Source organism: Anomaloglossus baeobatrachus, chromosome 5 (genome assembly GCF_048569485.1).
Source record: "Anomaloglossus baeobatrachus isolate aAnoBae1 chromosome 5, aAnoBae1.hap1, whole genome shotgun sequence".
NCBI classification, from domain to species: Eukaryota; Metazoa; Chordata; class Amphibia; order Anura; family Aromobatidae; genus Anomaloglossus; species Anomaloglossus baeobatrachus.
In genome coordinates this window covers 522,079,103-522,102,211 of record NC_134357.1, presented here as the reverse complement: position 1 = coordinate 522,102,211, position 23,109 = coordinate 522,079,103, and the positions used below count along the sequence as shown (strand labels likewise).

At 42.8% G+C, this 23,109-nt stretch overlaps 1 protein-coding gene across 1 annotated transcript in view; it reads left to right on the top strand.

Annotated features, from left to right (window-relative positions):
• The window catches only part of LOC142312880 (uncharacterized), a 280,429-nt gene that overhangs the window by 169,173 nt on the left and 88,147 nt on the right, over nucleotides 1-23,109 (top strand). The window contains 5 exon segments of the mRNA XM_075351864.1: nucleotides 17,817-17,957; nucleotides 18,087-18,266; nucleotides 18,347-18,470; nucleotides 18,554-18,651; nucleotides 19,541-19,631. Coding sequence (XP_075207979.1) covers nucleotides 17,817-17,957; nucleotides 18,087-18,266; nucleotides 18,347-18,470; nucleotides 18,554-18,651; nucleotides 19,541-19,631 — 634 coding nt within the window.

The following is a 23,109-nucleotide window of genomic DNA, read 5'->3' as shown; positions in this document are numbered from 1 at the left end:
TCTCTCTTTTCTGTGTTTTGCTCCCTCCCCCATTCTCTGTTTCTCTCTTTATTCTCTCTCCCCTGTTTCTCTCTTTCTGTGTTTTGCTCCCTCCTCCATTCTCTGTTTTTCTCTTTCTTCTCTCCCCTGTTTCTCTCTTTTCTGTGTTTTGCTCCCTCCTCCATTCTCTGTTTCTCTCTTTCTTCCGTTTCTCTCTTTTCTATGGTTTGCTCCCTCCTCCATTCTCTGTTTCTCTCTTTATTCTCTCCCCTGTTTCTCTCTTTTCTGTGTTTTGCTCCCTCCTCCATTCTCTGTTTCTCTCTTTCTTCTCTCTCCCCTGTTTCTCTCTTTTCTATGTTTTGCTCCCTCCTCCATTCTCTGTTTCTCTCTTTCTTCTCTCTCCCCTGTTTCTCTCTTTTCTATGTTTTGCTCCCTCCTCCATTCTCTGTTTCTCTCTTTCTTCTCTCTCCCGTTTCTCTCTTTTCTATGTTTTGCTCCCTCCTCCATTCTCTGTTTCTCTCTTTTCTGTGTTTTGCTCCCTCCTCCATTCTCTGTTTCTCTCTTTATTCTCTCTCCCCTGTTTCTCTCTTTTCTGTGTTTTGCTCCCTCCTCCATTCTCTGTTTCTCTCATTCTTCCGTTTCTCTCTTTTCTATGTTTTGCTCCCTCCTCCATTCTCTGTTTCTCTCTTTATTCTCTCCCCTGTTTCTCTCTTTTCTGTGTTTTGCTCCCTCCTCCATTCTCTGTTTCTCTCTTTCTTCTCTCTCCCCTGTTTCTCTCTTTTCTATGTTTTGCTCCCTCCTCCATTCTCTGTTTTTCTCTTTCTTCTCTCCCCTGTTTCTCTTTTCTGTGTTTTGCTCCCTCCTCCATTCTCTGTTTCTCTCTTTCTTCTCTCTCCCCTGTTTCTCTCTTTTCTGTGTTTTGCTCCCTCCTCCATTCTCTGTTTCTCTTTCTTCTCTCCCCTGTTTCTCTCTTTTCTGTGTTTTGCTCCCTCCTCCATTCTCTGTTTCTCTTTCTTCTCTCCCCTGTTTCTCTCTTTTCTGTGTTTTGCTCCCTCCTCTATTCTCTGTTTCTCTTTCTTCTCTCCCCTGTTTCTCTCTTTTCTGTGTTTTGCTCCCTCCTCCATTCTCTGTTTCTCTCTTTCTTCTCTCTCCCGTTTCTCTCTTTTCTATGTTTTGCTCCCTCCTCCATTCTCTGTTTCTCTCTTTCTTCTCTCTCCCCTGTTTCTCTCTTTTCTATGTTTTGCTCCCTCCTCCATTCTCTGTTTCTCTCTTTCTTCTCTCTCCCCTGTTTCTCTCTTTTCTATGTTTTGCTCCCTCCTCCATTCTCTGTTTCTCTCTTTCTTCTCTCTCCCCTGTTTCTCTCTTTTCTATGTTTTGCTCCCTCCTCCATTCTCTGTTTCTCTCTTTTCTGTGTTTTGCTCCCTCCTCCATTCTCTGTGTCTCTCTTTATTCTCTCTCCCCTGTTTCTCTCTTTTCTGTGTTTTGCTCCCTCCTCCATTCTCTGTTTCTCTCTTTCTTCCGTTTCTCTCTTTTCTATGTTTTGCTCCTTCCTCCATTCTCTGTTTCTCTCTTTATTCTCTCCCCTGTTTCTCTCTTTTCTGTGTTTTGCTCCCTCCTCCATTCTCTGTTTCTCTCTTTCTTCTCTCTCCCCTGTTTCTCTCTTTTCTATGTTTTGCTCCCTCCTCCATTCTCTGTTTTTCTCTTTCTTCTCTCCCCTGTTTCTCTCTTTTCTGTGTTTTGCTCCTTCCTCCATTCTCTGTTTCTCTCTTTATTCTCTCTCCCCTGTTTCTCTCTTTTCTGTGTTTTGCTCCCTCCTCCATTCTCTGTTTCTCTCTTTATTCTCTCCCCTGTTTCTCTCTTTTCTATGTTTTGCTCCCTCCTCCATTCTCTGTTTCTCTCTTTATTCTCTCTCCCCTGTTTCTCTCTTTTCTGTGTTTTGCTCCCTCCTCCATTCTCTGTTTCTCTCTTTCTTCTCTCTCCCCTGTTTCTCTCTTTTCTGTGTTTTGCTCCCTCCTCCATTCTCTGTTTCTCTCTTTCTTCTCTCTCCCCTGTTTCTCTCTTTTCTATGTTTTGCTCCCTCCTCCATTCTCTGTTTCTCTCTTTATTCTCTCCCCTGATTCTCTCTTTTCTGTGTTTTGCTCCCTCCTCCATTCTCTGTTTCTCTCTTTCTTCTCTCTCCCCTGTTTCTCTCTTTTCTATGTTTTGCTCCCTCCTCCATTCTCTGTTTTTCTCTTTCTTCTCTACCCTGTTTCTCTCTTTTCTGTGTTTTGCTCCCTTCTCCATTCTCTGTTTCTCTCTTTATTCTCTCTCCCCTGTTTCTCTCTTTTCTGTGTTTTGCTCCCTCCTCCATTCTCTGTTTCTCTCTTCATTCTCTCTCCCCTGTTTCTCTCTTTTCTATGTTTTGCTCCTTCCTCCATTCTCTGTTTCTCTCTTTATTCTCTCTCCCCTGTTTCTCTCTTTTCTGTGTTTTGCTCCTTCCTCCATTCTCTGTTTCTCTCTTTATTCTCTCTCCCCTGTTTCTCTCTTTTCTGTGTTTTGCTCCCTCCTCCATTCTCTGTTTCTCTCTCCTGTTTCTCTCTTTTCTGTGTTTTGCTCCCTCCTCCATTCTCTGTTTTTCTCTTTCTTCTCTCCCCTGTTTCTCTCTTTCTTCTCTCCCCTGTTTCTCTCTTTTCTGTGTTTTGCTCCTTCCTCCATTCTCTGTTTCTCTCTTTATTCTCTCTCCCCTGTTTCTCTCTTTTCTGTGTTTTGCTCCTTCCTCCATTCTCTGTTTCTCTCTTTATTCTCTCTCCCCTGTTTCTCTCTTTTCTGTGTTTTGCTCCCTCCTCCATTCTCTGTTTCTCTCTTTATTCTCTCCCCTGTTTCTCTCTTTTCTATGTTTTGCTCCCTCCTCCATTCTCTGTTTCTCTCTTTATTCTCTCTCCCCTGTTTCTCTCTTTTCTGTGTTTTGCTCCCTCCTCCATTCTCTGTTTCTCTCTTTCTTCTCTCTCCCCTGTTTCTCTCTTTTCTGTGTTTTGCTCCCTCCTCCATTCTCTGTTTCTCTCTTTCTTCTCTCTCCCCTGTTTCTCTCTTTTCTATGTTTTGCTCCCTCCTCCATTCTCTGTTTCTCTCTTTATTCTCTCCCCTGTTTCTCTCTTTTCTGTGTTTTGCTCCCTCCTCCATTCTCTGTTTCTCTCTTTCTTCTCTCTCCCCTGTTTCTCTCTTTTCTATGTTTTGCTCCCTCCTCCATTCTCTGTTTTTCTCTTTCTTCTCTCCCCTGTTTCTCTCTTTTCTGTGTTTTGCTCCCTCCTCCATTCTCTGTTTCTCTCTTTATTCTCTCTCCCCTGTTTCTCTCTTTTCTGTGTTTTGCTCCCTCCTCCATTCTCTGTTTCTCTCTTTATTCTCTCTCCCCTGTTTCTCTCTTTTCTATGTTTTGCTCCTTCCTCCATTCTCTGTTTCTCTCTTTATTCTCTCTCCCCTGTTTCTCTCTTTTCTGTGTTTTGCTCCTTCCTCCATTCTCTGTTTCTCTCTTTATTCTCTCTCCCCTGTTTCTCTCTTTTCTGTGTTTTGCTCCCTCCTCCATTCTCTGTTTCTCTCTTTATTCTCTCCCCTGTTTCTCTCTTTTCTATGTTTTGCTCCCTCCTCCATTCTCTGTTTCTCTCTTTATTCTCTCTCCCCTGTTTCTCTCTTTTCTGTGTTTTGCTCCCTCCTCCATTCTCTGTTTCTCTCTTTCTTCTCTCTCCCCTGTTTCTCTCTTTTCTGTGTTTTGCTCCCTCCTCCATTCTCTGTTTCTCTCTTTCTTCTCTCTCCCCTGTTTCTCTCTTTTCTGTGTTTTGCTCCCTCCTCCATTCTCTGCTTCTCTCTTTCTTCTCTCTCCCCTGTTTCTCTCTTTTCTGTGTTTTGCTCCCTCCTCCATTCTCTGCTTCTCTCTTTCTTCTCTCTCCCCTGTTTCTCTCTTTTCTGTGTTTTGCTCCCTCCTCCATTCTCTGTTTCTCTCTTTATTCTCTCTCCCCTGTTTCTCTCTTTTCTATGTTTTGCTCCCTCCTCCATTCTCTGTTTCTCTCTTTATTGTCTCCCCTGTTTCTCTCTTTTCTGCGTTTTGCTCCCTCCTCCATTCTCTGTTTCTCTCTTTATTCTCTCCCCTGTTTCTCTCTTTTCTGTGTTTTGCTCCCTCCTCCATTCTCTGTTTCTCTCTTTATTCTTTCTCTCCTGTTTCTCTCTTTTCTATGTTTTGCTCCCTCCTCCATTCTCTGTTTCTCTCTTCTCTCTCCCCTGTTTCTCTCTTTTCTGTGTTTTGCTCCCTCCTCCATTCTCTGTTTCTCTTTCTTCTCTCCCCTGTTTCTCTCTTTTCTGTGTTTTGCTCCCTCCTCCATTCTCTGTTTCTCTCTTTCTTCTCTCTCCCGTTTCTCTCTTTTCTATGTTTTGCTCCCTCCTCCATTCTCTGTTTCTCTCTTTCTTCTCTCTCCCCTGTTTCTCTCTTTTCTATGTTTTGCTCCCTCCTCCATTCTCTGTTTCTCTCTTTCTTCTCTCTCCCCTGTTTCTCTCTTTTCTATGTTTTGCTCCCTCCTCCATTCTCTGTTTCTCTCTTTCTTCTCTCTCCCCTGTTTCTCTCTTTTCTATGTTTTGCTCCCTCCTCCATTCTCTGTTTCTCTCTTTTCTGTGTTTTGCTCCCTCCTCCATTCTCTGTGTCTCTCTTTATTCTCTCTCCCCTGTTTCTCTCTTTTCTGTGTTTTGCTCCCTCCTCCATTCTCTGTTTCTCTCTTTCTTCCGTTTCTCTCTTTTCTATGTTTTGCTCCTTCCTCCATTCTCTGTTTCTCTCTTTATTCTCTCCCCTGTTTCTCTCTTTTCTGTGTTTTGCTCCCTCCTCCATTCTCTGTTTCTCTCTTTCTTCTCTCTCCCCTGTTTCTCTCTTTTCTATGTTTTGCTCCCTCCTCCATTCTCTGTTTTTCTCTTTCTTCTCTCCCCTGTTTCTCTCTTTTCTGTGTTTTGCTCCTTCCTCCATTCTCTGTTTCTCTCTTTATTCTCTCTCCCCTGTTTCTCTCTTTTCTGTGTTTTGCTCCCTCCTCCATTCTCTGTTTCTCTCTTTATTCTCTCCCCTGTTTCTCTCTTTTCTATGTTTTGCTCCCTCCTCCATTCTCTGTTTCTCTCTTTATTCTCTCTCCCCTGTTTCTCTCTTTTCTGTGTTTTGCTCCCTCCTCCATTCTCTGTTTCTCTCTTTCTTCTCTCTCCCCTGTTTCTCTCTTTTCTGTGTTTTGCTCCCTCCTCCATTCTCTGTTTCTCTCTTTCTTCTCTCTCCCCTGTTTCTCTCTTTTCTATGTTTTGCTCCCTCCTCCATTCTCTGTTTCTCTCTTTATTCTCTCCCCTGTTTCTCTCTTTTCTGTGTTTTGCTCCCTCCTCCATTCTCTGTTTCTCTCTTTCTTCTCTCTCCCCTGTTTCTCTCTTTTCTATGTTTTGCTCCCTCCTCCATTCTCTGTTTTTCTCTTTCTTCTCTCCCCTGTTTCTCTCTTTTCTGTGTTTTGCTCCCTTCTCCATTCTCTGTTTCTCTCTTTATTCTCTCTCCCCTGTTTCTCTCTTTTCTGTGTTTTGCTCCCTCCTCCATTCTCTGTTTCTCTCTTCATTCTCTCTCCCCTGTTTCTCTCTTTTCTATGTTTTGCTCCTTCCTCCATTCTCTGTTTCTCTCTTTATTCTCTCTCCCCTGTTTCTCTCTTTTCTGTGTTTTGCTCCTTCCTCCATTCTCTGTTTCTCTCTTTATTCTCTCTCCCCTGTTTCTCTCTTTTCTGTGTTTTGCTCCCTCCTCCATTCTCTGTTTCTCTCTCCTGTTTCTCTCTTTTCTGTGTTTTGCTCCCTCCTCCATTCTCTGTTTTTCTCTTTCTTCTCTCCCCTGTTTCTCTCTTTCTTCTCTCCCCTGTTTCTCTCTTTTCTGTGTTTTGCTCCTTCCTCCATTCTCTGTTTCTCTCTTTATTCTCTCTCCCCTGTTTCTCTCTTTTCTGTGTTTTGCTCCTTCCTCCATTCTCTGTTTCTCTCTTTATTCTCTCTCCCCTGTTTCTCTCTTTTCTGTGTTTTGCTCCCTCCTCCATTCTCTGTTTCTCTCTTTATTCTCTCCCCTGTTTCTCTCTTTTCTATGTTTTGCTCCCTCCTCCATTCTCTGTTTCTCTCTTTATTCTCTCTCCCCTGTTTCTCTCTTTTCTGTGTTTTGCTCCCTCCTCCATTCTCTGTTTCTCTCTTTCTTCTCTCTCCCCTGTTTCTCTCTTTTCTGTGTTTTGCTCCCTCCTCCATTCTCTGTTTCTCTCTTTCTTCTCTCTCCCCTGTTTCTCTCTTTTCTATGTTTTGCTCCCTCCTCCATTCTCTGTTTCTCTCTTTATTCTCTCCCCTGTTTCTCTCTTTTCTGTGTTTTGCTCCCTCCTCCATTCTCTGTTTCTCTCTTTCTTCTCTCTCCCCTGTTTCTCTCTTTTCTATGTTTTGCTCCCTCCTCCATTCTCTGTTTTTCTCTTTCTTCTCTCCCCTGTTTCTCTCTTTTCTGTGTTTTGCTCCCTCCTCCATTCTCTGTTTCTCTCTTTATTCTCTCTCCCCTGTTTCTCTCTTTTCTGTGTTTTGCTCCCTCCTCCATTCTCTGTTTCTCTCTTTATTCTCTCTCCCCTGTTTCTCTCTTTTCTATGTTTTGCTCCTTCCTCCATTCTCTGTTTCTCTCTTTATTCTCTCTCCCCTGTTTCTCTCTTTTCTGTGTTTTGCTCCTTCCTCCATTCTCTGTTTCTCTCTTTATTCTCTCTCCCCTGTTTCTCTCTTTTCTGTGTTTTGCTCCCTCCTCCATTCTCTGTTTCTCTCTTTATTCTCTCCCCTGTTTCTCTCTTTTCTATGTTTTGCTCCCTCCTCCATTCTCTGTTTCTCTCTTTATTCTCTCTCCCCTGTTTCTCTCTTTTCTGTGTTTTGCTCCCTCCTCCATTCTCTGTTTCTCTCTTTCTTCTCTCTCCCCTGTTTCTCTCTTTTCTGTGTTTTGCTCCCTCCTCCATTCTCTGTTTCTCTCTTTCTTCTCTCTCCCCTGTTTCTCTCTTTTCTGTGTTTTGCTCCCTCCTCCATTCTCTGCTTCTCTCTTTCTTCTCTCTCCCCTGTTTCTCTCTTTTCTGTGTTTTGCTCCCTCCTCCATTCTCTGCTTCTCTCTTTCTTCTCTCTCCCCTGTTTCTCTCTTTTCTGTGTTTTGCTCCCTCCTCCATTCTCTGTTTCTCTCTTTATTCTCTCTCCCCTGTTTCTCTCTTTTCTATGTTTTGCTCCCTCCTCCATTCTCTGTTTCTCTCTTTATTGTCTCCCCTGTTTCTCTCTTTTCTGCGTTTTGCTCCCTCCTCCATTCTCTGTTTCTCTCTTTATTCTCTCCCCTGTTTCTCTCTTTTCTGTGTTTTGCTCCCTCCTCCATTCTCTGTTTCTCTCTTTATTCTTTCTCTCCTGTTTCTCTCTTTTCTATGTTTTGCTCCCTCCTCCATTCTCTGTTTCTCTCTTCTCTCTCCCCTGTTTCTCTCTTTTCTGTGTTTTGCTCCCTCCTCCATTCTCTGTTTCTCTCTTCTCTCTCCCCTGTTTCTCTCTTTTCTGTGTTTTGCTCCCTCCTCCATTCTCTGTTTCTCTCTTTCTTCTCTCCCCTGTTTCTCTCTTTTCTATGTTTTGCTCCCTCCTCCATTCTCTGTTTCTCTCTTTCTTCTCCCCCCTGTTTCTCTCTCTTCTATGTTTTGCTCCCTCCTCCATTCTCTGTTTCTCTCTTTCTTCTCTCTCCCCTGTTTCTCTCTTTTCTATGTTTTGCTCCCTCCTCCATTCTCTGTTTCTCTCTTTATTCTCTCTCCCCTGTTTCTCTCTTTTCTGTGTTTTGCTCCCTCCTCCATTCTCTGTTTCTCTCTTTATTCTCTCTCCCCTGTTTCTCTCTTTTCTGTGTTTTGCTCCCTCCTCCATTCTCTGTTTCTCTCTTTATTCTCTCTCCCCTGTTTCTCTCTTTTTTATGTTTTGCTCCCTCCTCCATTCTCTGTTTTTCTCTTTCTTCTCTCCCCTGTTTCTCTCTTTTCTATGTTTTGCTCCCTCCTCCATTCTCTGTTTCTCTCTTTATTCTCTCTCCCCTGTTTCTCTCTTTTCTATGTTTTGCTCCTTCCTCCATTCTCTGTTTCTCTCTTTATTCTCTCTCCCCTGTTTCTCTCTTTTCTGTGTTTTGCTCCTTCCTCCATTCTCTGTTTCTCTCTTTATTCTCTCCCCTGTTTCTCTCTTTTCTATGTTTTGCTCCCTCCTCCATTCTCTGTTTCTCTCTTTATTCTCTCCCCTGTTTCTCTCTTTTCTATGTTTTGCTCCCTCCTCCATTCTCTGTTTCTCTCTTTATTCTCTCTCCCCTGTTTCTCTCTCTTTTCTATGTTTTGCTCCCTCCTCCATTCTCTGTTTCTCTCTTTCTTCTCTCTCCCCTGTTTCTCTCTTTTCTGTGTTTTGCTCCCTCCTCCATTCTCTGTTTCTCTCTTTATTCTCCCCTGTTTCTCTCTTTTCTGTGTTTTGCTCCCTCCTCCATTCTCTGTTTCTCTCTTTATTCTCCCCTGTTTCTCTCTTTTCTGTGTTTTGCTCCCTCCTCCATTCTCTGTTTCTCTCTTTATTCTCTCTCCCCTGTTTCTCTCTTTTCTATGTTTTGCTCCCTCCTCCATTCTCTGTTTCTCTCTTTATTCTCTCCCCTGTTTCTCTCTTTTCTGTGTTTTGCTCCCTCCTCCATTCTCTGTTTCTCTCTTTCTTCTCTCTCCCCTGTTTCTCTCTTTTCTATGTTTTGCTCCCTCCTCCATTCTCTGTTTTTCTCTTTCTTCTCTCCCCTGTTTCTCTCTTTTCTGTGTTTTGCTCCCTCCTCCATTCTCTGTTTCTCTCTTTATTCTCTCTCCCCTGTTTCTCTCTTTTCTGTGTTTTGCTCCCTCCTCCATTCTCTGTTTCTCTCTTTATTCTCTCTCCCCTGTTTCTCTCTTTTCTATGTTTTGCTCCTTCCTCCATTCTCTGTTTCTCTCTTTATTCTCTCTCCCCTGTTTCTCTCTTTTCTGTGTTTTGCTCCTTCCTCCATTCTCTGTTTCTCTCTTTATTCTCTCTCCCCTGTTTCTCTCTTTTCTGTGTTTTGCTCCCTCCTCCATTCTCTGTTTCTCTCTTTATTCTCTCCCCTGTTTCTCTCTTTTCTATGTTTTGCTCCCTCCTCCATTCTCTGTTTCTCTCTTTATTCTCTCTCCCCTGTTTCTCTCTTTTCTGTGTTTTGCTCCCTCCTCCATTCTCTGTTTCTCTCTTTCTTCTCTCTCCCCTGTTTCTCTCTTTTCTGTGTTTTGCTCCCTCCTCCATTCTCTGTTTCTCTCTTTCTTCTCTCTCCCCTGTTTCTCTCTTTTCTGTGTTTTGCTCCCTCCTCCATTCTCTGCTTCTCTCTTTCTTCTCTCTCCCCTGTTTCTCTCTTTTCTGTGTTTTGCTCCCTCCTCCATTCTCTGCTTCTCTCTTTCTTCTCTCTCCCCTGTTTCTCTCTTTTCTGTGTTTTGCTCCCTCCTCCATTCTCTGTTTCTCTCTTTATTCTCTCTCCCCTGTTTCTCTCTTTTCTATGTTTTGCTCCCTCCTCCATTCTCTGTTTCTCTCTTTATTGTCTCCCCTGTTTCTCTCTTTTCTGTGTTTTGCTCCCTCCTCCATTCTCTGTTTCTCTCTTTATTCTCTCCCCTGTTTCTCTCTTTTCTGTGTTTTGCTCCCTCCTCCATTCTCTGTTTCTCTCTTTATTCTTTCTCTCCTGTTTCTCTCTTTTCTATGTTTTGCTCCCTCCTCCATTCTCTGTTTCTCTCTTCTCTCTCCCCTGTTTCTCTCTTTTCTGTGTTTTGCTCCCTCCTCCATTCTCTGTTTCTCTCTTCTCTCTCCCCTGTTTCTCTCTTTTCTGTGTTTTGCTCCCTCCTCCATTCTCTGTTTCTCTCTTTCTTCTCTCCCCTGTTTCTCTCTTTTCTATGTTTTGCTCCCTCATCCATTCTCTGTTTCTCTCTTTCTTCTCCCCCCTGTTTCTCTCTCTTCTATGTTTTGCTCCCTCCTCCATTCTCTGTTTCTCTCTTTCTTCTCTCTCCCCTGTTTCTCTCTTTTCTATGTTTTGCTCCCTCCTCCATTCTCTGTTTCTCTCTTTATTCTCTCTCCCCTGTTTCTCTCTTTTCTGTGTTTTGCTCCCTCCTCCATTCTCTGTTTCTCTCTTTATTCTCTCTCCCCTGTTTCTCTCTTTTCTGTGTTTTGCTCCCTCCTCCATTCTCTGTTTCTCTCTTTATTCTCTCTCCCCTGTTTCTCTCTTTTTTATGTTTTGCTCCCTCCTCCATTCTCTGTTTTTCTCTTTCTTCTCTCCCCTGTTTCTCTCTTTTCTATGTTTTGCTCCCTCCTCCATTCTCTGTTTCTCTCTTTATTCTCTCTCCCCTGTTTCTCTCTTTTCTATGTTTTGCTCCTTCCTCCATTCTCTGTTTCTCTCTTTATTCTCTCTCCCCTGTTTCTCTCTTTTCTGTGTTTTGCTCCTTCCTCCATTCTCTGTTTCTCTCTTTATTCTCTCCCCTGTTTCTCTCTTTTCTGTGTTTTGCTCCCTCCTCCATTCTCTGTTTCTCTCTTTATTCTCCCCTGTTTCTCTCTTTTCTGTGTTTTGCTCCCTCCTCCATTCTCTGTTTCTCTCTTTATTCTCCCCTGTTTCTCTCTTTTCTGTGTTTTGCTCCCTCCTCCATTCTCTGTTTCTCTCTTTATTCTCTCTCCCCTGTTTCTCTCTTTTCTATGTTTTGCTCCCTCCTCCATTCTCTGTTTCTCTCTTTATTCTCTCCCCTGTTTCTCTCTTTTCTATGTTTTGCTCCCTCCTCCATTCTCTGTTTCTCTCTTTATTCTCTCCCCTGTTTCTCTCTTTTCTATGTTTTGCTCCCTCCTCCATTCTCTGTTTCTCTCTTTATTCTCTCTCCCCTGTTTCTCTCTTTCTTCTCTCTCCCTTTTCTCTCTTTTCTGTGTTTTGCTCTTCCCTCCCTCTCTTCTGTTTCTCGGTGTCTTCTTTCCCTCTCTCTCTCTCTCTCTCTCCCATTCCCTCTTTCTCTCCTGTTTCCTCTTTCTCTCCTCTCTCACTACTCTCCCTTCTCTCTCGTCTCTCTCCCCTGTTTCTCTCTGTTTTGCTCTCTCCTCCCTCTATTCTCTTTTTCTCTCTATCTTCTTTCTCATCTGTTTCTCTCTCCTCTTTCTCTTCTCTCTGTTTTGCTCACTCCTCCCTCTCTTCTCTGTTTCTCTTTATCTTTTCTCCTCTGTTTCTCTCTTCTCTCTGTTGCTCACTCCTGTCTGTTGCTCTCTCCGCTGTTTCTCTCCCCTCACTCTTTTCCATCTCTCTTGTATTGCTGTCTCTCTCCCTCTCTTCTGTTCCTCTCTCTCCTTTCTGTTTCTCTCCTCTCTGTTGAAATCTGTTTGAATTTAGACTCCACAAATTTACATTCTTTTGTGAAAATTCTGCAAATTCAAATGTAAAAATTATCCGCTCATGTTTTGTATTTTGCTGATCGTATTGTTATATTCTAATATCCACAATATTTTTATGTTTCGTCTAATGTAGATATTTTATCACATTATGAGGCAGGAAACAGGCGCACATACTACACACTCAGTACGATACCCATTTAATTGTTCCATACAGTGTAACATGCCCCCTACAACACATTTTATTACAAATTGCCCAAGAAATTCGGATTTACTACAGTAATGATGTCGGGCCCTGCCGGCTAATCAAAAGAAACACAGCAAACACAATGTACCATTAGAACACTGGAGTGGTGGTTGTTGGAAATGGGCCTCTATACACCTATGTAGTGCATTAAAAACCAGATGTTTGCACCTAGAATAGTCATTTACCACATTAACAATGTATAGAATCTATTTCTGTTTAATTAAATGTTAGCTTCATTAGAAAAAAAGTGCTTTTCTTTCAAAAATAAGGAAATATCTAAATGACCCTAAACTTTTGAACTGTAGTATTTGCTTTTTTAACTCTTCCTGGCCCTCTGCTTATATTTATTTAGTGTCAGGACAGTTCTCAGAGCATAAGAAATGGCAATTGGGGCATTTTCAATTTAAGCCTAATCAAATCTGTTCATCTAATTGCGTGAATTTGCCTGACTTGAGTTTTGTGAAATTTGGTGATATTTAATAGTAGGTGAATTTTCTTTGCTCTGGATTACATGGGAACTTGCTTGACACACACAGCTTCTTCGGAAGCCAGATTATTACATACAGTTAGCAAGCAGTCAGATAGCCAAAGAAATCGGCCCAGAAATCGGAAAGCAGTGCACGGACTGGCCGGTGGCTCTCCCGACCTGAACATGACAGCTGCATAGAAATACATGAAGCTGTTGCGCTCAGGTCAGGAGAGCCACTATGCTGCATTCCCATCTAGCACTGATTTATATGGCTTTTAGTGGGGCTTCTTGTCTCTGTGCATGAGTAGTACCAATTATACTCTCTCCATATTAACCCTAGAACGCGCAATCATAGAAATCTACCATAGAAAACAAGTGACCTAGCAGGCCTGCGAGGCCCCAGGTATGTGTTCTAGGGTTTTAAGCTATAGAAAGATGTATATTCATCAGTATCATGCAATTTTAGTTTATTTTTACTTTTAAAAAACATTTTACTTATTGCTAAAACTGTGATTTGTTTTGTTTTTATTTACTGTTGTTATTATTAGTGCAATCATACATGTAATCCTCTTATTACTTCGGTAATTCCCCGCACTACTGTAGTGCAGTGCACTATCCCTGGCAGTCAATGTTCATATTAACAGGCAGTCTATTAAATACAGCCTTGGATTATTATACATTGCAGCCCCAGAGGCTATTGTTAGGTCTGCAGTAGCACCTCACAGTCATGTGGTGGCAGTGGGTGATCTAATAGAGGACCCCACCCCTTCGTCAACCTTATGCACAGTGATTACTGTAGATAGTGGCCAATATTGACATCGACATCGCTATAACAGCACCCGCACTATAGGTGAGTATAGTTGTTAATATCTTTCATGGAGGAAATATAGTGATTGAGAAGGGGTCCGAGCAGTGAACAACCGCAATAAATGAAGTTGTGTCCATAACATTTTTGGAGAAAGGTTCCCTATAAAGGCTTTAATTAGTTTCATGATTTCTGAGCTGTGGGCATTTATTAGACACTTGCTGTGATTGCAACCAGGCTGAAGACTATTTGTCTTAAGTAACTGGTCCGCTGCAGTCCCTGTCCAGCTTCTCCCAGCCCAGATCCCTTTGACAGGTTTTTCTTAAAAGGAGAGACCTGCCCAGGTCCAGAGTTTGGGCAGCATTAATCTGATCACGTATTCCACTTAAAAAATTATTCAGATTATCTTTAAGTAAAAATCAGACGTGAGATCATTCTTCAGATCTACCACAATAATAGATTACAGCACGAGGGACAATGGGAAACAACCATAGATGGCTGGTTGTAATGTAGTCCATGAAGGACTTGTGGGCAAATGTGTATAGAAAGCTGAGCTGATAAGGTAGCAAAACAGGATAAAAACATGTTTAAAAATTAGCTGCGCTGCTTGAAAAAAGTCTTTTGCTGCGGTATTTTCTTTATTATCCACCATGCTTTTCAATGCCGTACTGGCATTCTTATTAAAGGGAATGTATCGTCAGAAAAAAAAAATTCAATAACTGAAAAAATGTAAAGTAAAAATTTTTTAATGTTTTGTTTAAATATTATTATTTTTTTTTTAATTGAGCAAAATATTAAAAAAAATTAAAAAGTTTTGATATTTTCCACTGTTTAACACTAGGGGGAGCAGCTTCTGAAATCCTGCAGAGATCCCACTGTAGAAAAAGCTCAGATTACAGCTGCAGTAAAGTGGGTGGAGTCTGCTCTCCTGTGTGTGATGGCACGCCTCCCCCCTCCCAATCTGAGTGTTTACAAAGGATAACAGAGAATGACATGTAGGGACATAGTGCAGAGCCATTTTGTTGGTGACCAGAAATGTGTAAAGTGTCACCAAGGACAACAGGAGTATCACACAGGATAGGATTACATACACAGCCGTGCAGACAGTATCACACAGGAGATGATTAGATACACAGCCGTGCAGACAGTATCACACAGGATAGATTTAGATACACAGCCGTGAAGACAGTATCACACAGGAGAGGATTAGATACACAACCGTGCAGACAGTATCACACAGGATAGGATTAGATACACGGCTCAGCAGACAGTATCACACAGGAGAGGATTAGATACACAGCCGTGCAGACAGTATCACACAGGAGAGGATTAGATACACAGCTGTGCAGACAGTATCACACAGGTGAGGATTAGATACACAGCCGTGCAGACAGTATCACACAAGAGAGGATTAGATACACAGCCGTGCAGACAGTATCACACAGGATAGGATTAGATACACGGCTCAGCAGACAGTATCACACGAGAGGATTAGATACACAGCCGTGCAGACAGTATCACACAGGAGAGGATTAGATACACAGCCGTGCAGACAATATTACACAGGAGATGATTAGCTACACAGCCGTGTAGACAGTATCACACAGGATAGGATTAGATACACGGCTCAGCAGACAGTATCACACAAGAGAGGATTAGATACACAGCCGTGCAGACAGTATCACACAGGATAGGATTAGATACACAGCCGTGCAGACAGTATCACACAGAAGAGGATTAGATACACAGCCATGCAGACAGTATCACACAGGAGAGGATTAGATACACGGCTCAGCTGACAGCATCACACAGGAGAGGATTAGATACACAGACGTGCAGACAGTATCACACAGGATAGGATTAGATACACAGCCGTGCAGACAGTATCACACAGGATAGGATTAGATACACAGCTGTGCAGACAGTATCACACAGGATAGGATTAAATACCCGGCTCAGCAGACAGTATCACACAGGAGAGGATTAGATACACAACCCTGCAGACAGTATCACCGGAACACACACACAGGTCTCACATGCAGTGGCACACAAACACACACACACAGCAGCGGCGGCGGGCATAGCGGGGGCTGGGGAGAGCGGAGGGAGGGGGTGTCATTGGAGACGGTAACGGAGGGGAGGAGGGGCGGCGGTAGCAGTAGCGGGGGCTGGGGAGAGTGGAGGGAGGGGGTGTCATCGGAGATGGTAACGGGGGGAGGGGAGGCGGCCCGTACTCACACATCCCGGCGGTTGACAGGTGTAAAGTGGAGCAAACAGCATGGCTGTGAGCTCCACAATGATGGCGCAGATCTCCTCCCTCTGCTGTGATCTGGACAGCCCAGGGGGCAGGTCCAGGTCACAGCAGACGCTCACTGTAATGTAAATGATGGGCTCGGATCCCGACCACTGTTCTCTATGCACAGGGGCTGCCATAAAGGAGTGAGTAACTGTCGTTACACACACAGCAAATCCATGGCAGCCCCCAGTGCCTCCAGTAAAATTAGAATTACATAAAAACTAAATAAGCTGCGATTTTCATTTTGTATTAAAAATACTTGATTTCATAATCACTATTTTAAATACAAAAATAAAAAAACGCGATACATTCCCTTTAAGTGTAAAAAAACAACAGGTAACAAACACTGGTATATGGAGATATTTATAGTGCAAAATGGGAGCCAAGAAGTCTAAACTACCACCCACTGAGAGGTTGGGACTCAAATTTGAAAAAGAGGGCAGGAAGCCAGGAAAAAAAGTGTGTAGAGTAAAAGAAAGAGAGTTGCTAAAACACTTAAAGGGAATCTGTCAGCAGGTTTCTGCAATGTAACCTGAAGACAGCATGCTGCAAGAGTTAAAACAAAGAATTCAGCCCTGCGTGTCTTCTCTCACAGTCTATTTTTGTTACCTGCAATGTTAGTTTATGCATCTTATTTTTATCATTAGTGGGTCTCAGCAGCAACTGCGCTCTAGTCCGACTCCGCCCCCTTCTGCGATTAGCAGCTTCTGTCTATGGAAATGTACACTGAGAGCCTGGTGTGGGCGGGGGCAGCTCCCAGAGATCTGCTACATGCAAAATCTCAAATCTTTTAGGCTACTTTCACACATCCGGCTTGAGCCCTGCGGCTCAATCCGGCTGTGCAAGCTATGCAACGGATGCGGTGAAAACACCGCATCCTTTGCATAAGTTTTTCCCATGCGGCCCACCCGGTTTTTGCCGCTTGCGGCATGCTACTGAGCATGCGCAGTGGCAAAAACCGCATGCGGCAGCCGTATGCGGTATTTGCCGCATCGCGCCGCATCCGGCCGCCATAGGCATGCATTGAGAGATGCGCCGCATCGGCAGAATGCGGCGCGATGCGGTTTTTTTTGCCGCACGAAAAAACGTGCCAGGCAACGTTCCATCCGGCCGCCGCATCGGCTAAATCTGCCGCATGCGGCAAAAAACGGATGGAACGCAAGGCCATGCGGCACAATGCGGCACTAATTAAAGTCTATGCAGGAAAATCGCAACCGGCAGCAAAAAAAACCGGTTGCGATTTTCCTGCAAAGTGCCGGATTGTGCCGCAGAAGAAAAACCGGAGGTGTGAAAGTACCCTTACTGTGTCAGAACGGCTGCAGCCGCTAATCTAAGTGATACATTGTTGAACTCAGGTCCTTTTTGCCTATATCATGCTGCTCTTAGATGAGGTAGCAAAATCCTGCTGACAGATTCCCTTTAAGAAAAAAGAGATAGTGTCGAACTACAAAAATTTAAGCAGTGATAAGGAACCTTCAAATACTGCAGCAAGAAACCTCTTTCCAGCAGTGCAGCCAATTTTAAAATGTGTTTTTATCCTGTTTTGGTAATTTTCATCTGGTGGATTTTTCCCCCCACCACGGGTCAGGGCATTAGGCTATTTGAACTTGTAGGCCTCAGTTCCACTTGCGTTTTGCACGGGCGAGTGCAATCCGATAAAACATCGGATTGCTCTCACTCCAGTGCAATTCTATGGGGCAGTGTCCATCTGCGATTGATTTTTCATGCCATAACTGAATGCTGCGTTTGGCAGCGAGTCTTGGCTCATGCACCCCAATACAAGTCTATGGAAGTGTGTGAAACATCGCACTGCACTCGCATGTAATCCGAGTGCAGTGCGATATACGAAGAGACAGGCAGCGGAGGAGATGGGAAGAAAGTGTTCCCTCCCTCTTCTCCGCAGCTGTGATACGAACGCAAGATCGCATCACAGTCGCATGACCCTTGGCTGAGGCTCGTAGCAGAGGGTCATTAGTATATTGCCACCGATGCTCTTGCATCAGAAGCTATACGCAAGTGGAACCGTACCCTTATAGTGGTTGTATCTTCACACAACCACTCAAGGTGAGCAAAACTAATGTTTATGCTATCTCCTGTGTTAGGGTTGTGCCCTATTGTGCACTTCTCCCATCACACTCACTATTTGCTCAAGATAATGAAGGTGTCATCCTCCTCATATAGCAGTTATTTGCTGACTGAGATTCGAGTGTAAACGACTGAGACATGAATTAGGGAAGATTAAATTATAAAAAGTGTATTCTGCTGGAGTCGGAGGAAGAAACTGCTGGTTGTTGTTATAAAATATATAGGTTTTATTAGCCTTCACATATTCAGGAAAAAACCCAGAATACTATAAAATGAATAAAAAAGTAACGCTCACATTAATTATCCCATGACTCTCCCATTACAACGCTGCTTGGATCCCGTGTCAGCCTCCAGATGATGGTGTGATACCTGCAGAAAATCGGTGGCTGAAATGTTGACCATCAACCAGTGAATGTTATCATGGAGGCACTTTCTTTTGTAAGCTATAATTCCACTCATATCCCAGTCCATGCAAGAAACATTATATCTCCTCATAGGTTTCCTCTCAGGTTTTATGATTTAACATTTTTGTTTCATTCAGTTCCTACAATATCGGAGTGGAGATCTTCTATATAAGAGAATTTTCCTCATTGACCCATCAAGGATGGATTGGGACAGGGACAAGATGGTGGAGAGGATATTACACCTCACCCTAGAGATCCTCTTCCGGCTTACTGGAGAGGTGAGAGATTCTGATGACGTCACATTACATCATTCTTATCTATGGGAATAACAGATGGACAGAACTGGAGAGGTGAGGACTCTGGAAATGTCTGTAGTGAGATTTATTAATGTGTCTCTCCATAACCAGGATTACACAGTAGTGAAGAAGACCTCTAGTGAGCGCTGTCAGGCCCCTGTTTCCGAGGGATGGGGAAGACCCCTGAGCCCAATCACGAGGCCTCCACCTCACCCCCTGATACATGAGGACATCAATGTCCAGAAGATCCTAGAACTCACCTACAAGATGATTGAGCTGCTGACTGGAGAGGTGACTGCTGGGAATGCCGGGACATTATACAGTAATGCTATGAAGGGATCGGGGGATGACAGTATCATTGTATGTGTCAGGTTCCTATAAGGTGTCAGGATGTCACCATCTATTTCTCCATGAAGGAGTGGGAGTATTTAGAAGAACACAAAGATTTGTACAAGGACGTCATGATGGAACTTCCCCAGACCCTCACATCACCAGGTAATAGACAGGACTAAATACACACGGCCTATAATTATCTGTATGTAAAGAATGAATTCAGTCCCTGTATGTGTTTCCTCCAGTTCTATCCATCAAGAGGACAACACCAGAGAGATGTCCCCGTCCTCTTCTTCCACAGGACTGTGAACAAGAAAATCCCGATGTTTCTCAGAATCATCAGGTAGATGGAGAGAAGGTGTCATGAAATCTCCCTATGATGTGTAGACGGCTGTGAAGGTCTTGTGTTCATTCTTGTTTTATCACCAGTATTATATGCGACATAGCTATAGAAAAAGATATGGACCGTGCATCCAAAAATCATTAGTTGATCTAGTGCTGCAAGGCAACAATTTATACACCTGAACATGAGGTTCTTAATTTAACATTCTGATCAGATTGTAAAAAGCCCACTGCCACGTCACTGCAAAACTGTGTTGGTCCCTACCTTTTAATAGCTTTAAAGGTACAGTGCAATGCCATTCAGCACCGCAGCAACAATGTACCAGCAGGGCACGACCTGGTGCCCCATAGCACCCATGCTGCAATGCTGAGTCCCCAGGATGCACCGCCTCAAAGGTACAAAACCACAACAACAGTGGCCAACACCAAGTGCAAGGATCTTTGAAACTCACCTTCTAAAAGCTCTCAGACTGTCACCTGAAAGCAAAAATAGGTAGAACCCCTCTTGCAGTCTCCTGCTAATTAAAAATGACTGTACCAAATGGGAGGAGTAGTGGTTTAAGCAAAAACAGTGGGACAGACCATTCAATGTGCCATAGCTGTAGAAAAAGACAAGGACCACACATCCAAAAATCCTTAATTGATCTAGTGCCGCTAGCCAAGAATTTACAAAGCTGAGAACGTCATGTTCAGTTTTGTTTATTTTTGCCTAGCGGCACTAGATCAACTGATGATTTTTAGATGTGCGGTCCATGTCTTTTTGTACAGCTATGCCACCAGTATTTTATGTTTTATCCTTATGTAATGAGAGCGGTGGAGATGGCAGGATTAGAGCTGATCATACATATGACTTCTCCATCTGTCTGTGACTTTTACAATCTTTGTTTCAGGGTGAAGATCGGACCTATATTAATACTACAGAGATATATCTGAGGGGTGATGAGCAGAGTACAGAGGAGATTCCTACATATGATGATTCAGGTGAGTAGGAACCACTAAATGCAGAGAACTCGCGGATTCTTTTCAGTAACTGGATACTACAATTATGTGTTAATTTTTTGTATCACTCAGATTTTGAAACCTTTGTTTTATTAACAAATTTTATTGGTAAACTTTTATTGGCTGAAATTTTAATGGCAAGGGCTCGAGTAGGGGTGGATAAAGAGTAGCCAAGGCCCTGGGCAGTTTAGAGGGTGTGAACCCCCCTCAAGCGCGAGATGTGTGAGAGATCAAGTGATGGGTCATGTAATTAACGCACAGGTGCTCAAGTTCACATCTGCAGATGCAAAATGGCAGAGAAAAAAAATAAAATAAAAAAAATTGTATGTATTCTGCTATACATAACTATGCCGTGCATAATAGAGGATACTGTGTAATAAGAAGCAGCACTATACATAGCAAGAGGATGCTATATAATATGGGATGGCTCTATAAATAACAAAAGGGACTGCTGTGTAATAAGGGAGAGTACTACAGTATGTATAACAGGGGATACTGTATAATATGGGATAAATCACTCAAAGCGCATGGTTTAAACAGGTGGTCCGAAACTAAATTTTCAGTTCATCCTAAACGCTCTTTATTTAATTTAATAATCTAATCTGTTTTCTAATTTACCTTAATTAAAAATTCCCCATCCTTCACTTTATAATTACATGTCCCTCTCCCCCCAATTTATTATATCATGTCCTCTCTCCCACCCTCACGCATTATAATTTCCTCTCTCCCACCCACATTTCATTCATTTTATGGAAAAAAAAGGTTTAATATTAACTTCTCCATATGATTTACTGCGGCTCCAATTCTTGTTGTCGGCTGAGGCACGTCACAGAAAAAGCAATGGGAGCTCCCCAGGAGCTGCTCTGCCATTCTGCATTGCCACCACCAGAGCTCCAGGAAAACTCCCTGCCCAGGAATAAGCACCGCCGATGCTGGCGAGCAAATCATTACAACAAGGGCAATACGGTCATGAGCCCACTTGGAGCCTTGAGCCCCAGGTGGTAGCCCCGATTACCCTTATTATGATCCACCTTTGGGCTAGGGTAAGATTTATGATGTAGAGCACATAGTGGCACAATATGCACCTCACCTCAGTCATTAAGTGGCATGAGCATTTGTTCCAAATTGCCACCAATGAACCAAGTAGTAGGAGGAGAGGAGTGTTAGTCTGTTCTGTTGATATAAACCAAGGAGATCAGAAAACGATGAAACAGATCAACTTGCGGTTTATTTTCTTTATGTGTTTCGAAGTTGGACCAACCTCTTCATCAGGAACACCACATCATTACATTAATACTGTGGTTTTTCTGATGAAGACATTGGCCCAACCTCGAAACGCGTAGAGAAAATAAGTAGCATATTCATTTGTTTCCTGGTCTTCTAATCTCTTTGGTTTACATTAGAAGGGCAGACTAGCACGCCTATCCTACTACTACTTGGTTCACTCCCAGGGTGTAGGTACTGCAGCAGCTGTCAATCCTTGAATTCCTCAGCTGTGGATTACACAAACCCTAAAGGTGAGTGGTTACCTTACCCCTTACCTACTCTACTTGTCCATTGGATAAGACTTTAGGATACCTTGTGTCCCCCTGTCTCCTTAAATTGCCTTAAATGACTGTAAGTTTACACTATGAGCAAAAAGTCATTATACAGTCATATGAAAAAGTTTTGGCACCCCTATTAATGTTAACCTTTTTTCTTTATAACAATTTGGGTTTTTGCAACAGCTATTTCAGTTTCATATATCTAATAACTGATGGACTCAGTAATATTTCTGGATTGAAATGAGGTTTATTGTACTAACATAAAATGTGCAATCCGCATTTAAACAAAATTTGACCAGTGCAAAAGTATGGGCACCTCAACATAAAAGTGACATTAATATTTTGTAGATCCTCCTTTTGCAAAAATAACAGCCTCTAGTCGCTTTCTGTAGGTTTAAATGAGTTCCTGGATCCTGGATGAAGGTATATTTGACCATTCCTGTTTACAAAACAATTCCAGTTAAGTTAAGTTTGATGGTCGCCGAGCATGGACAGCATTCTTCAAATCATCCCACAGATGTTCAATGATATTCAGGTCTGGGGACTGGGATGGCCATTCCAGAACATTGTAATTGTTCCTCTGCATGAATGCCTGAGTAGATTTGGAGCGGTGTTTTGGATCATTGTCTTGCTGAAATATCCATCCCCTGCGTAACTTCAACTTCGTCACTGATTCTTGCACATTATTGTCAAGAATCTGCTGATACTCATTTAAATCCATGCGACCCTCAGCTTTAACAAGATTCCCGGTGCCGGCATTGGCCACACAGCCCCAAAGCATGGTGGAACCCCAACCAAATTTTACTGTGGGTAGCAAGTGCTTTTCTTGGAATGCCGTGATTTTTTGCCTCCATGCATAACGCCTTTTTGTATGACTAAACAACTCAATCTTTGTTTCATCAGTCCACAGGACCGTCTTCCAAACTGTAACTGGCTTATCCAAATGTGCTTTTGCATACCTCAGGCGACTCTGTTTGTGGCGTGCTTGCAGAAACGGCTTCTTTCGCATCACTCTCCCATACAGCTTCTCTTGTGCAAAGTGCGCTGTATTGTTCACCGATGCACATTGACACCATCTGCAGCAAGCTGATGCTGCAGGTCTTTGGAGGTGGTCTGTGGATTGTCCTTGACTGTTCTCACCATTCTTCTTCTATGCCTTTCTGATATTTTTCTTGGCCTGCCACTTCTGGGCATAACAATAACTGTACCTGTGTTCTTCCATTTCCTTACTATGTTCCTCACAGTGGAAACTGACAGTTTAAATCTCTGAGACAACTTTTTGTATCCTTCCCCTGAACAACTATGTTGAATAATCTTTGTTTTCAGATCATTTGAGAGTTGTTTTGAGGAGCCCATGATGCCACTCTTCATAGGAGATTCAAATAGGAGAACAACTTGCAAGTCGCCACCTTAAATACATTTTCTCATGATTGGATACACCTGCTTATGAAGTTCAAAGCTCAATGAGGTTACAAAACCAATTTAGTGCTTTAGTAAGTCAGTAAAAAGTAGTTAGGAGTGTTCAAATCAAGAAATTGATAAGGGTGCCCATACTTTTGCACCAGTCAAATTTTGTTTAAATGCGGATTGCACATTTTCTGTTAGTACAATAAACCTCATTTCAATCCAGAAATATTACTGAGTCCATCAGTTATTAGATGTACGAAACTGAAATAGTTGTTGCAAAAACCCAAATTGTTATAAAGAAAAAAGGTTAACATTAATAGGGGTGCCCAAACTTTTTCATATGACTGTAGATGAAGTCATGTTGGGCAGGTCGACAGCTAAGTAGAGGGATGCAGGTCAAATGTAAGTTATAGTCAATATTAAGCAGCAGTTCAAGTCGCAGTTAAGGGCTATTTACACTCTGCGACATCGCTAACGATATATCGTCAGGGTCACGGTGTTTGTGATGC